This window comes from Epinephelus moara, chromosome 20 (assembly GCF_006386435.1).
Source record: "Epinephelus moara isolate mb chromosome 20, YSFRI_EMoa_1.0, whole genome shotgun sequence".
Taxonomy (NCBI): Eukaryota; Metazoa; Chordata; class Actinopteri; order Perciformes; family Serranidae; genus Epinephelus; species Epinephelus moara.
The window spans coordinates 14228893-14242818 of record NC_065525.1 but is presented as its reverse complement, the minus strand read 5'-3'; the positions used below and the strand labels follow the sequence as shown (position 1 = coordinate 14242818).

General features: G+C 42.9%; 1 protein-coding gene across 1 annotated transcript in view; it reads right to left on the bottom strand.

Annotated features, from left to right (window-relative positions):
* dyrk4 (dual-specificity tyrosine-(Y)-phosphorylation regulated kinase 4) overlaps window positions 1-10876 on the bottom strand; it is a 30537-nt gene extending 19661 nt beyond the window's left edge. Inside the window, exons 1-2 of the mRNA XM_050073198.1 lie at window positions 10747-10876; window positions 10068-10137 (exon numbers count right to left, since the gene is read on the bottom strand). Coding sequence (XP_049929155.1) covers window positions 10068-10137; window positions 10747-10778 — 102 coding nt within the window. The 5' untranslated portion in view covers window positions 10779-10876. The remainder of the gene's footprint in view (window positions 1-10067; window positions 10138-10746) is intronic.
* Between the last annotated feature and the right edge of the window lie 3050 nt (window positions 10877-13926).

The window sequence follows — 13926 nt, the reverse complement described above, 5'->3', positions numbered from 1 at the left end:
GGAGACACAGCAGCAGGGGCCTGGCACTTTGCTTCCTGTAAAGGAGGCCTCTGGGAGTTCAGGTTGGGAAAGGGGAGGGGGGGGGCTGTGGGACATAAGAGAGAGAGAGGTACTGTAGATACAGAAGCCCATCATCCTCCCCGGTGGGCTCTTCACGGGGCTGAGGAAGTCAGACAGGGAGGAGGTGCAGCTCTAATAGGCCTCCCATGTGGTTCAGCAGACATCCGCGACTTTCCTTTCCCTTCTCACTTGCCACTGTATCTTGGAGACACCGCTAGAGGGTCTGTCAACTCCCCCTCTCCCCCGTCATAGCTTCTACCATTCTCCACCTGCTTGTGCTGCTGCCACAAACCCCTGCGGCATGCTACAGCCTTGCTGACAAATAGTGCGTGGGTGAAAGCTTATCCCACCACACCCTGACTGCCCCTGGCCTTCTGCCTGCTGCACACCGCAGCAGGGAACTGCAGAGTCCACAGCAGGACGAGAGAACAGTGGCTTCATACTGGGAAACAAAGTGTTGTAATTACATCTTTGTATTTCTTTATTCATTGTGGATGATTAAATGAATTACTACAGGAAGTAAAAAGGTGTTTGAGTACCATCTGTGACATCAAGTCACAGTGCAGCATTTCATTTTACATGTTTTCATATCAAAGGACATGTCCTCTTAGTGACTACAAGTACCTGCTATAAATCCTGCCCCTCTACCAAAAATAAAATCTCTTCATCACCTTGTGTTGGTGACAGGAAAAATGTTGCTATTTCTGTAGCATGAAGCACCAGGCTACTGTATTTCATTACTGCCCTGTCAGCCATTCTCGATGCTTATATGACACAGAGTGGTAGCTGCTGTATCTCTTTTCTTCCCACGCGTTTTGGGGTTTTTCAATTTACACCGTTTAATCCATGGCTCTAATCCCAACCATAATAGTGTCATCTGACCGGCTGTTGGCCTCCCAGGGCCACATCTTTCCCACGTGTTTGCACTATCAGGCTGGATCTGGGTAGAATGAGCAGCAGGTGGTTGGATAGGCTACACCAGGCCAGATGAGACTCAGTCAAAGCGGGGCCAAATGGCTTCCTCTTAGAGCGCCATAACCCGGTGCCTTACATTCTGTTGGGCCCTGGCTAATCGCCGCCAGGTGCCAGACGAGGCAAACTGAAGCGAGGTGAGCCGCCAGCCAAAATAGACAGTATCAGAGTCTCCTTGCATTTGGCAGAGAGCGCTGTGGGTAGTTTGACCTGGCTGGCAGGTGGACTGCTGCAGCATCTGCAGTTTTAGACGCACAGCAGGCTTCTCAGTGACAGCATGTCACCATGTGAGATATGGGTCGAGTTCACAAGTTGACACAAGCGCATACGCTTAGACACACTCGCAGGTATACAGACAATTATAGGCTCAACTGCAGCTTACTTTTGATGTGTTAATGGTGCTTGGCAATAGAGATTTGTCAGCAAGAAGGTGCAGAGTAAAGTGTTTTCACAGGATGTTCCCTTAGTCTTCATCCAGCTAACTATGAATGGACATTCAGTGGACCAAGACTTAAAGGAACACTCCCCTTTAATCACACATTACATTAAGTCATGGTTGAGTTAAAGTTTTCTATCTATTTAAACTAACTGTGGACATGAATATAGTGTATATAAACCCCAAACTGAAACCTCTGCTGTAAAAAGGTGATGTCTACTTAGTTTCAATCCCACAGGGGCGACTGACTCAACTACTGTAACAAATGTAGATGATGAACAACCAGCCTTTAAAATAACATCTAATAAGCTGTTATTATTGCAAAGTAATTACAATCATGTCATATTCTCAATGTTTGCCTGATTATCCTCATTCTCTATCAAAAGGACTGAGCGATTCTGAGTGTGTGCGTGTTTCTTTATTCAAGTATAACCGTGCATGTGTGATTGTGGTGGACACAGCTGAAAATTAAGCGGGGCTCAGGCCAAGCCAAATCCCATTAGCCATGTGGAGAGGCTCACTTCACCATAGTGAAGAGGGTGAGACAAAAAAACAAACTCCTTAATTCATCTTGTGTCCAGCAACAGTGACACAAGCCACTGTCTGATTGCAGCAAAGCTCTGTCAGGGTCTGAATGGGCTAATGCCTCGGTCACAGTCTGTGTTTGCTGCGCGGCTTCAATCAGGAACATTCTGTCCTGATATGTGCTGTGTGGGGGGTCGGCTCCTCAGTGATACGTACATACTGTTTATGTGAAAGAGCAGAGGGCGATGGAAAGATGTGTTTTGATGGCACATACTGTAACTGCATGGAAAATATGAGGGCTGAACCAAGTAGGACTGGACTATATACAGTAGGTGAACTCAACCATAAAGTGGAAACGATTAATTGAACAAGAGAAGTCGGACCAATTGCATTAAATGTAAGCAAACTCTTCATGTATGTAACAAAAAAACCCTAAATGACTAGTTTTTAATCACTGCATGCATGAAATTGTTAATTTGGATAACATAAATCTGCGGAACAATAATATTATTATTCATTATCACAACAGGAAGCCGCAAAAAGTCAATAAATAACACTGATTTTTAAAAATGTATGTTGTTGCTTGTCTTCATTCTATTTTAATTTGTAAATATTTGTGCTTCTCACGGAGATCCTTTGCCTTTGTCGACACTGTTTCTGTCACATGCACTGTCATAGACAAATATTCCCCATAACTCATAACAACATTTGTGTATTTCTGGGTGTGTTTGTGTAGGGTAGCTGACTGAGGCAGACACTGACCTACTGCTTCATATTTGTGACAACTGTGCCGGCCCGTCGAGATCACCTACTTAACAAGTACACATAAACCTCTCAAGCTTCATAATACATGACGCATCAATTTATGTACTGTAATAACCACAAAACAGATAAACAGACATACAAGAGCTTCCCGTCTGTCTTCTTTATCAGACAAAGACCCAGACTGTCGCAAAAAAATTCGACTGTAAGTCTGAAATATTAATCCCTCACTTTTGAGGCTAATCTAACATACAGACAAACCTAATCCTGCACTCAGTTGTCTAAACAACATGATGGACCATCACCACTTAATGACTGAGGGTCACGTTTATGGTCATCCTGTGCAGCATCACCAAAAACAAACCTTCATCAACTTTCATGCAGCCATACTGTATAATTCTGTCCTTAAATCAGTCAGTACTCAGTACTCAAATTATTTGCAATCTCACCATCTCTGCACCCGAATAGAGAGACAGCCTTCAAAGAAACATGACCTGGAAAAATGTCACTGATACAGCGTTTTCTTTTTTCCCTTGTCTTGATTGAATTTTTTTGCAAAGCAGTTCTCTTTTCCTAGCGCACAGGGAGAGGAGAGCTTTCTCTGTGTGTGACACTGGCATTAAAATTAGAAATGAAAGAACACGGGTAAGGGGATATAATTACTGTGCCAGATATAATGGCTGCTTTCACAAGACACGGTAGTAAAGAAACACAGTGATCTAAATGTTTAGTAAAAGAATACTTGAAATTCTTACTGTCATTATTTTCGTCGATGTCTGATGATGGATGTAAAAAAAGTTGACTGATGTCCTGACCAGTTTTGGTCATGTACCCATGTTGGTACCACAGTTTTGCAGTTCAAATACCAAGACAAAATATTAAAAAAAATACTCAGTACTTAAACAGGGTACAGGTAGGAAACTTCTTCAATTGCTACCAATACAACCTCTACTTAAAACACCACCATTTATATTTTTCAGAGCAACATCATCAGCTGTATTCTCTCCAAACTGCTCAGCTGTGGAAGCCTTACCTCATTAATCATTCTTTCATCTAAGATCTGCTGCTTCCCATCCCTGGAGCGAGACCCGACCCAGGGCCCCATGTCTGGCTCTGCTCACGCTGCAGTACCTGACTGTTATTTCAATATAGCCGATCAGATGAAATAATTGGCCCACTTGCGAGACATCTGAGGCAGGTGTTGCGTAAACACTGCGCAGGTGCATGTGTGTGAGATTTCTCAAGCTTGGGTGTTTACCTCCATAATCAAAATGTGTGTGTCACAGGTTTATGTGCTAAATATGCCCACTACACAGCAGGATTCAGCCCCTATCATGTGCAGTGCGGGTGTTGACCTGAATGCCCCAGACTCTGCCCTGCCAGGTTTGAGAACCTGAGGATGGAGGAGGTGCGCTCGTGCAGCCAGGCATGTGTGAGTGATGATGGCCTGGCATCTCTGGGGCCACACACCTCGCCCTCAGATGGCTCTGATGTTGCACCCAATGAACCAAAACCTCTAGGCAACGCAAGTCACCACATCTCATTTTCCATTTTTGACTGTCCAAGAATTCGCCCGTCTCTTTTTACTTTCGTCAAATCTTAATGTCATTGCTAAAACCAGCTAAGTGACAGCGAGTCACTGCCTGTGTCACCCCACCCTGCCCTCTGAAAACATTCGCCTGCCCTCGCTCCTACAGGGGTGATGGGCAGAGGTGAGCTTTGTCATCCAGGTAAGATGAGCGTTGTTCGTCCTTTTGACCCCATAAGCACTGACTCTGCTGTCACCTTCCACAACAACCTCGCAAGGCGATCCGCTTTTGTCGCCACCTGGACACAAAAGACCCCGTGTCCGAGCTAGACTGACAAACACAATACACTGCCTTCAAACTGTAACAATTAGCGCAAATTGCAGGATTTAATCTGACGACAAGTTTGGCAGATGTAGACAATGAGGACTGAAATGCTTGTTGTCTTTGGGTGCCAAATACAAGAGGCTATACTGTTCCACACAGTGTCACCAAAACACAGTCTGTAAAGGAGATCCCGTCTTAGATTCTTATTATCCGAGGCTCAGGTGTAATCTTCCGAACTGGCATTCAGGCCTTTCTCATTCAAGAGATGCTACAGGTATATACTGACACACTCTGGCCTGTGGGACCAACACAGGCATGACTGCACAGTTAATCCTGATTATTGTGATCACAATTATGTAACATAATTATCAGTCTTTATAAAATGTAATATAAATATGTATGACAATAATAGTTGTTAAATCACTTTATATGACCTTTACAGGGACGGTTCATCCCAAAATCAAAAACACATTTTTCCTCTTACCTGTATTTCTATTCATTGGTCTAGATTGTTTTAGTGTGAGATGCCAAATGTTGGTGATATCGGTTGTAGAGATGTCTGCCTTATCTCCGATATAATGAAACTAGATGGCACTCGGCTTGTGGTGCTCAAAGCGACAAAAAAAAAACAAAAACACATTGTTGTGAGCTGTTTTATAGGAACCATTTCTTAATACCGAACTACAGCCATCAACTGTATCACCACACAGAAGGAAGTGTGCATCTACTGCTAGCTCACCAAGCACCACTGAGCTAGCTAATGTTACAGCTCAGGATGACATTAATGTTTCCATCTCATGCTGTCACAAGCATGAGCCTCTTGAGTAGATGCACACTTCCTTCTGCGCAGTAATACAGTTGGTGGATGCAGTTTGGTAATAGGAAAATAGTTCCTACATGAAACTGCTCACATCAAGGTCTGTGGATTATCTTGAGTTACCAGGCCTTTCAGGAAAGAGACACTGATGTTGAGTATTTCAAATGTATTTTTTGGCACTTTGAGCACCACAAGCTGAGTGCCATCTAGTCCCATTATAATGGACAGAAGGCAGACATCTCTACAACAGATATACCGGTAAAATAAGATAAAATAAGATTAACGTTATTGCCCCACATGTGGGAAATTTGTCTTGGGCTGTAAGAGGTGACCGTCAGCGCTCACATGAAGACTTGACAAGAACAGAATATCTTCAACACTCCATAACTCAAACCAAAACAATGTTGATTGATAAATAGCACTACAGGTCAGAGGGAAATATGTATTTTTGGATTTAGGGTAAACCTTCCCTTTAAACACCACAAGCTCTGGTGGATGTAAAATTAAATGTCTCAACTTCAACTACTTCTACAATTAACTGGCAAACTGATCTTTCTTTCCAACTTTTCTAATTCATTTTTTCCCAAACCATATAAATCCCACAACAGGGCTAATTTTATTTATGCTGATATTACCCAGCTGTCACTGAATGCCAGTCAATGTCAAAAAGACTTCGGACTCTTACATCGAGCAGACGATAAATTTTGGTTGGAATAAAAATCAGATTAACAATATTTAAAATGTCCTCCAACGTTAGAATTTTATGTTGTGGGGATGTTAACATTATGATGTTTTGCAGACGCTGGGTTGAGTTCTCCGTTACTTAAGACTAAATGTTATACTACATGAAAATGATGTTGTCATGAGACATTAGGAAGATGTTGTATTTTGGTTACTTAACAACACAACTTAAAACAAACAAAATATCAGTCATCTACTGTAAGTATTCTACATCGAATTGACATTGACATTAGATGTTGTCATTCACTGAATTTTGTTCACCAGATGTCACAACCTAAATTCAACCAAATATCAATGTCTAACGATACTGGTGGACAGTTGGGTGTTGCTAGTATAACTGGTAATCTTAGTTTCACCATTTGCACACAGTGTTGGCAGTACCGTAAAACTTCAATTAAAAGCCAGGTCACAATTAAACGCCCACTCCCTTTTACTAGCCTGGTACATGTTTTGACAAATAAAGGCCTGTCCCTATTAGACGCCTGGTCTGGTTGCCAAGCAGTTATTTTTACACAAGTTCTTTGGATGTATAAAACCAGATTGTTGACTACCCACTTGAGCTAATTTAAGTTGTTTAGAACTCACATACAAATAAAATGTTTGAACTCTTATCAATATAGTAATGCTACACATCGTTAGCTTGGCTGATTTCATTTTACTTAAGTCATGAGCATCAGAGAAGACCATAATTCATTCAGATTTTCCAGCATGACGAAGACAGAAGTGGTGACACCCTTCCTCTGAAGCTGTCATTAAGTCAGAGTATAAGTCCTTTCCTTGATTACCCTGTAATTTATTCATATTCCTTTAATGCATAAGGGTCTTTGCTGAGCAACACTTTTGTGTAAAAGGAAATAAAAGCCTGTCCCATATATACGCCTGTTGAGTTCAGTGATTTAAGCAAATAATAGCCTGGGCTACTATTTGCAAATTAACTCCAAAATGAATTATTATTATTATTTTTATATTATTATGTATGAAGAAATCTGTGAGCCTAACAAGGTAAGAACACCCAATCTTGTTATGTAACAATGTTTTAGATAAGACCTCACATATTATTACACAACAATGCCTCTGAGCCTATGGAGATGGAAAGAGAGGGTGCGACGGGGGAGGACGTTGGCATTCCCTGTTTAGCATCCTTGCATTGCATGACTCACCGTTAAAGGAAAACAGACACTTCACGCAACCAAGCCAGGCACTCATTAACAAAACTCCCTGGGTGGCTGTTTACCCGGCATTCTTTGTAAAATCCAATTAATGTTTATCAGACTTGGGGAGTGCCTCAGTCCAGCTGTCCTCACTGGAGCACCTCCTCACCATGGAAACCTGCAGCTGTGACATAGCAGCACAAGTGGGCTCTGCCTTGGCAGCATAAGGCCAAACGCAGTCCAGGCTTTCACAGTCTTGTGTGCACCAGTGGGAGGAATAACAGTCATCCACAGCGGAGAGTATGCTGCTATGCGTGGCTCTATTTCAGTGCCACATGGAGATTCACATGTTGAGGAGCATGGGCCATGTGACGGTGCTGATGACACGCCAAAGGCCTTTCTGTTGGTGCACATGAATGCTTGCAAACATGTGCTCAATTTAAACTGCACACATGATGGCACAATCTTATGCACACACATGCAGAAACAGAGAGGTGACTAAAAGTATAGCATTATATTGGTTATAATATCATTTATATACACAGTGTGTGTGGCAGTGTGAACCCTGTGCTCGCTGACACTGATATCAGTGTGTAATTCAGCAGAAGTGAGCTCTCCCTCTCCTTCTAAATGACCGCCTTTAATTCAGGAGGTCCGGTGTCAACAAAGGACAAAGCTGTGATGAGAAACCCTATCAGGGGCAGGGTTCATCAGAATAATGGGGAGGCACGCTCCCTATTCCACAGTCTGTGGGGGTAAAGGCTCGGCCAGGTGCATACAGTAGGTCTGCCCTGATAAACAATACTCTAAAGCAGGTCATGAAGTGCACAAAAAAGGATCAAGGTCATGATCTCAGAGTGTATTGACATTGTTTTTGTATAGTGCTGCAGGTAGAGCTTGATTCATAGTCGATCGTTTATGTCGTTGTTTAAGCAAAAGCATCAACCATTCTCTAATTCCAGCTTCTCCACTTAGACTATCAGATTGTTTTTCTCTATTTTATATCACTGTAAACTGAACATCTTTGGGGTTTGGGACTGCTGAAAACATCGTCTTGGTGACAGACTGTGACAGACATTATCTATGTGCTAATATTCAACACATTAGTTGAGAAAATAATCATCAGATTCAAGAACCCTGACGTTAGAAAGTGTAATCCCACATAAAGGCTCCAATACGTCAGTGCTACAGACCTACTACAGTATTAATAGTTTGGCACAAAGCTTCAAGATTAGCCTTCAGTGAGTGGACAAACCCCCCAGAATAATCACATGCGGTATAATGTACCACATTATTGGAGGGATCTGATGGTCCTCCCTGATGTAAAAAGAGGGCTTAAATGTCTCAAAAGAAGGCTTAGAAAGTGGACGTCAGTAATGAGTCATATCGTGCAAAAGCTATAAACATGAAAACACACTGCCTGCTACAGTCTCAGGGCATTGCACGTCTTGAAGGGCTACGCTGAATCTGCTGAGAGCAGCTGCTTGCGTCTGTACTTTGTAATGACGCAAATGCTCTCTATTGATATCCCAACTTCGAGAAAGACAGAATCTTTTGAACTGACACCCTGAGCATGGAGAGTCCACTCACAGCATAACTCCTAACAGCTTCAAATGATGCCTCAGACGCAGCTCTTTCCATTTTCTCACTGATGTTCAAAGATTTTCAGCTTTCTTGTCAGGAGTGTCTTTTGACTTAACAATCTTTTGGCAGTGCCATTGCTAATTAATGAGAATATCTATGTGAGAGTGCTTTCTTTAAGTGCTGAGATCAAAGCAAATACAAGGATCGTGATGGAATTAAGCATGACAGAGTTTGGCCGACACACCCTGCAGTATGCAATACTCTACATGAACAATAAAGTTTTGGTTTATGATTCTAATTTTTTCTAACAATGACCATGATGCAAACTGTTGCTATGACTCATCCTCCTGTCAGCCACCCCCCACTCCCCTTGACACACGCACACATGCACGTGCATACACACAAAAAGGAGCCATTCATTCATTTCTATTATCTGAATCTGATGTCCTTCACGCCCCATATTCACATTACCTACATTGTGTTTCCTCCCTATTCATTTTCCAATCAAACTCTGTTATAAACGGAGCCTGAATAAACCTGAGCCCAGGTAGCTTTAAAAGAGCAGTGAGGTCGTGCACAAAGTTCCACATCAAAGGGATTTAGTCATCCCTGCTCCACTGATGTGTCCGCCCTTATGGCAAAAAGGACCAAACTGTATTCACAGTTTAATCAACAGTGAGTACAAAAGTGTCCTATAGGAGCTCAGCGAGGGAGGTCCGAGGGGCTTTGAAACACTCTAATCCCTCCGTGCAGGGAGGGAGGGGGTAAATCGGTCCACTGCTGCGTGAATGTGTCCTTGTAGGGCAGAGCTGAAAGTTGTGGAACTTTCCAGGAAGAGGAGACGACGAGGATAACCCAGGGAGTTTCAGTGCCAAAGACCTCAGATAGGCGTTATAATGGCACAGGGTTGGGATGATGTGCTCTCCCAACATTTGCAAAAAGGAACAGGGCACCCCCTCTCAGATGGTTCAGTGGTGCCGGGCCAAGAACATCACAAGGAAGAGTATGTTCTCTAATAAATCACGTCCGCTGAGTGCACACAATCACCTGAATAACATTTATTTAATGACCTCCACATCAACACTGCAGGGGTTGCTTAGAGACACAAAAACACGGCCAAGAAAACACATGATGCGTTTATCAGCAGTAAATCTCTATCCTCCTACCTTGATCAGCAGTGGAAAGGTGCCTTTTCTCTCCTTTAATAGCTTTTCCAGTTTGTTCTTGGAGCCAAATCTGTCCAGAGGAAAAATCTTGATCTTAATATGACTGCACATAAAGGAACATTACATAATATTATGCATGGAACTGTAATTCAATGATGCCAATGTTACTTCGGGGTTCAAAAATAAATCTTTTATACAAGCAGCTAATGTTACCCCTGCTGCTCTTGACCTTGACTGAGGTGAGAAGGGTATTAAAAAGCAAAATGTTTAGATGATTTGAATTTGTGAGCTGTTTTCCTCTTATAGACAGGCACAGCTCAGCCTTTTCCATGGGTGCAACTTTTTGCATAAACTACACTGACACCTTCTGGACACATGTTTGATTTGTCTTATATTAAACACATTGAGTTCTGCCTTTTTTATGCAGGTGTCAGACAGTTTCCGGTGTTTAACTACGATACATAGAAACATAACTTTTAGTGAATTTTACCTGACAAAAATGAACACATTAAACTTCAAATAATAGGTAGGCTGCATGAATTCAGTTAACCCTTTAAAGGCTAGTAGGCGAAATGAATATAGGACACTTAAGACTGTACAAAATGATGCAAATATATTGTGTGAAACTACAAAAATGTAACTTTTTGACCACAAATTTACAGGATAATGTCGCACTAACCTTCTCTCTGATGCTTTGCTCGGCAGGCTCATGGTGACATGAATCAACAAGGTGGCAGTGATGAAGCGGTCATGCGCGACATGCCCAATAGTTAGTTTGAAGTCTGCGACCCGGTGCTAACACACAGCTGACAGCCTGTGTGCTGCGGAGCGTTTCCACCACCGGCTTATCCAAAACACAATGGCTGTTATACTCACCACACTAAGTACTCACTGACTATTTGAATGTCCTTTTTTTCCCCCTCTGACGCAGCTTTTAGGCAGGTGCTCACGTGCGTGCCTGCGCGCGCGTGTATGAGAGAGGGGAGAGGAGGGAGAGAGCGCGAGACAAAGGGAGGGACAGTCAGACACCCACTGGGCTATACGTTTTCCACATAGCGGGTTGTAGGTGTAGCATTGCATTATTAAGATGTTTCCTGACTGTATAAAGTTTAATTTTACGTCAGGAGTGCAAACTTACACACATGGATGCTTAAAAATATTAAAGGTTCTCTTAGTTAGTATTAGTTAGTCAGTTAATATGTTAAAAAAAAAAATTTAAAAAGCCAATGTAGAATGCTCTTTGAAATGTGTTTCCTACACTGCACCCAAAGTAAGAAGGAAAATGGGATTGAAGCTGCTTGTCACATCTTTCTGTGTCAATTTAATATAATTGATGGGCTTTTCGCAGATGATGTGGTTCTGTTGGCTTCATTACACCGTGACCTCCAGCATGCACTGGGGCGGTTTGCAGCTGAGCATGAAGCAGCTTTGTGCTACAACGGCAATGTGAAATCTGTCCTTATGTACGGCTCAGGATGCTGACGAGTGGTGAAAGGAGACATGAATAAAATCAGTGCCTTCAACAATGGGTGCCTGAGAAAAATCTGCCGAATCTTCTGGCCTGTACGGCAAAACAGGATGCAGAGATGTGGTCCTTGATTTAAAATACTGGCGACTCAGGTGGCTAGGCCATGTCCTAAGAGTGGACAAGGAGTGTATACCGAAGGTAGCATTACGATGGACACCACCTGGAAAACGTAAGTCTGGGCGGCCAAAGAACACCTGGCGGAGAAGAGTTGAAGGGGAGCTGAAAGAAATGAAGCTTACATGGGGAAAGGCACAGAAAGTAGCACAACACCGAGATGAATGGCGTCGAGTCGTCGAAACCTTATTTCTCACCCAGGAAGAAGAAGATTAAGTAAGTAAGTAATGAAGCAGTCGGGACGAGAGTCAGCACCTCCAAATCTAAGGCCATGGTTCTCTGTAGTTCAAGTATCTCAGGGTCGCCGATACAAGCTGCCGAACTGAATTTCCTACGTGGCGTGGCTGGGCTCAGCCTTAGAGATAGGGTAACGAGCTTGCACATCCGGAGGGAGCTCAGAGTAGAGCCGCTGCTCCTTAGCGTTGAAAGGGGTCACTTGAGGTGGTTCGGGCATCTGATCAGGATGCCTCATGGGCACCTCCCATTAGAGGTGTTCTGGGCACGTCCCACTGGTAGGAGGCCGGACCCAGGGCAGATCCAGAATACCCTGGAGGGATTACATATCTTGTCTGGCCTGGGAACGCCTTGGGGTCCCCCAGGTGGAGCTGGAAAGCGTTGCTGGGGAGAGGGATGTCTGGGGTGCTTTGCTTGGCCTGCTGCCCCTGTGACCCAGCCCTGGATAAGCGGATGAAAATGGATGGATGGATGGATGATAGGATGTGGTATGTACAGTATGTATGATAGAAAATGTATATTAAAAAGACAAAATTACATGGGTTAGACAAACAACATGTGTGTACTTGTACTATATGCCTATGCACCGACATCCATTCTGTAGTTGGTGCTGAACTTCTTGCCAGTCATACTGCCTATAAGAGCATTTTTTGTTTGTTTGTTTGTTTGTTTTTGTCTTCTCCTTTTTTCTTTTTTTTTTTGGTATTGTTCATTTCCGAGGGTGGGGGGTGGGTGACTTGTATTTGTGTTGTTTGTGTTTAATCTGATTAAAAAAAAAAGAGACAAAACTACAAATTTCTGTGTGCTTGCTCTCATTCTGCCTCTGATTTGTGCATATAAGGTGGCGATTGGATGGTAAAGCGTTCAGTCAAACACCTGTAATGGATACAGTGTGCATCTTTTATGAGGGATTTGTCTCTGTATTGTGAAATAAAACTCTGCTTTGTCCCTTAATGTCCAAACAGAGCTCTCCTAATGACTTGGATGACACTACATACTGAAACTGATACTGTGTACAGCAAGTTTTCATGTTAGAAACCCACCAGCTTCCACAGACTCATGGTAGTATGTTGTGTTGTTAATTGCTTCAGGCCACAAACCTTGCAAGAACAGCAATTACTGCCTCACAGCCTGAACGTTTTGTTTGATCTATAGATGTTTTCCCAGAGGACATTTTTGACATATCACAGCAGGCAAAGTGCAGGTGTTACTAATGACAATAATAATGAAAATAAAGCAGCTAAATAGCTACCAGCTATCATTACTTATGTTATTTATACCTGTGCTTTTCCTGCTGTGACATGTCAAAATGTGTGCTGTAAGAGAGACAAATAGTTTAAAATTTCAGTCTGATGTAAATCAGAACTGTTGGTCCTTGTCCAGTAGGGTGATAGAGGTTTCTGCAGTTTCTGATACACAGCTTGCACTCATATTACATGTATAAATATAGCAAAATGTGAAGGGGAAAGCAGTAAACCTCTAAATAAACTGCAAGAACATAGTTAAAGTGTGTATAAAAATAGCTGTTCCCTCTCTCTCTCCCTTGGCTGATTAGCTCCAGGTGTGGAGAGCCACTTAAAGGAGTGGAGTGGAGTGGAGTGGAGTGGAGTGGAGTGGAGTGCTTTGGTTGCATATTGTGGTAGTGACTGTTTTCCGCTTTGGTGGGTGTGTTTTTTAGACTCTGGGAGGCCGTTTACACGTACACGGTGATTTTGATAAACGGAGACATCTTCCTTCGTTTGTGCCCTTCGTTTACACGCAAAAGGAGATTTCTCCTCTGAAAACAAGTCTTTCTAAAAACTCCGGCCAGAGTGGAGATTTTGGAAAACTCCGGTTGCGCGTTTGCATGTAAACTGAGATAAACGGAGATAAACGGAGTTATAGGCAGCCGACGTCACAGTATGCGCCGGAACTTGCGCCTGTGTCAAAAGTGCGACCTATGTTGCTATGGTGACAATGGATACATGGAAGGCTTGAGGTTCT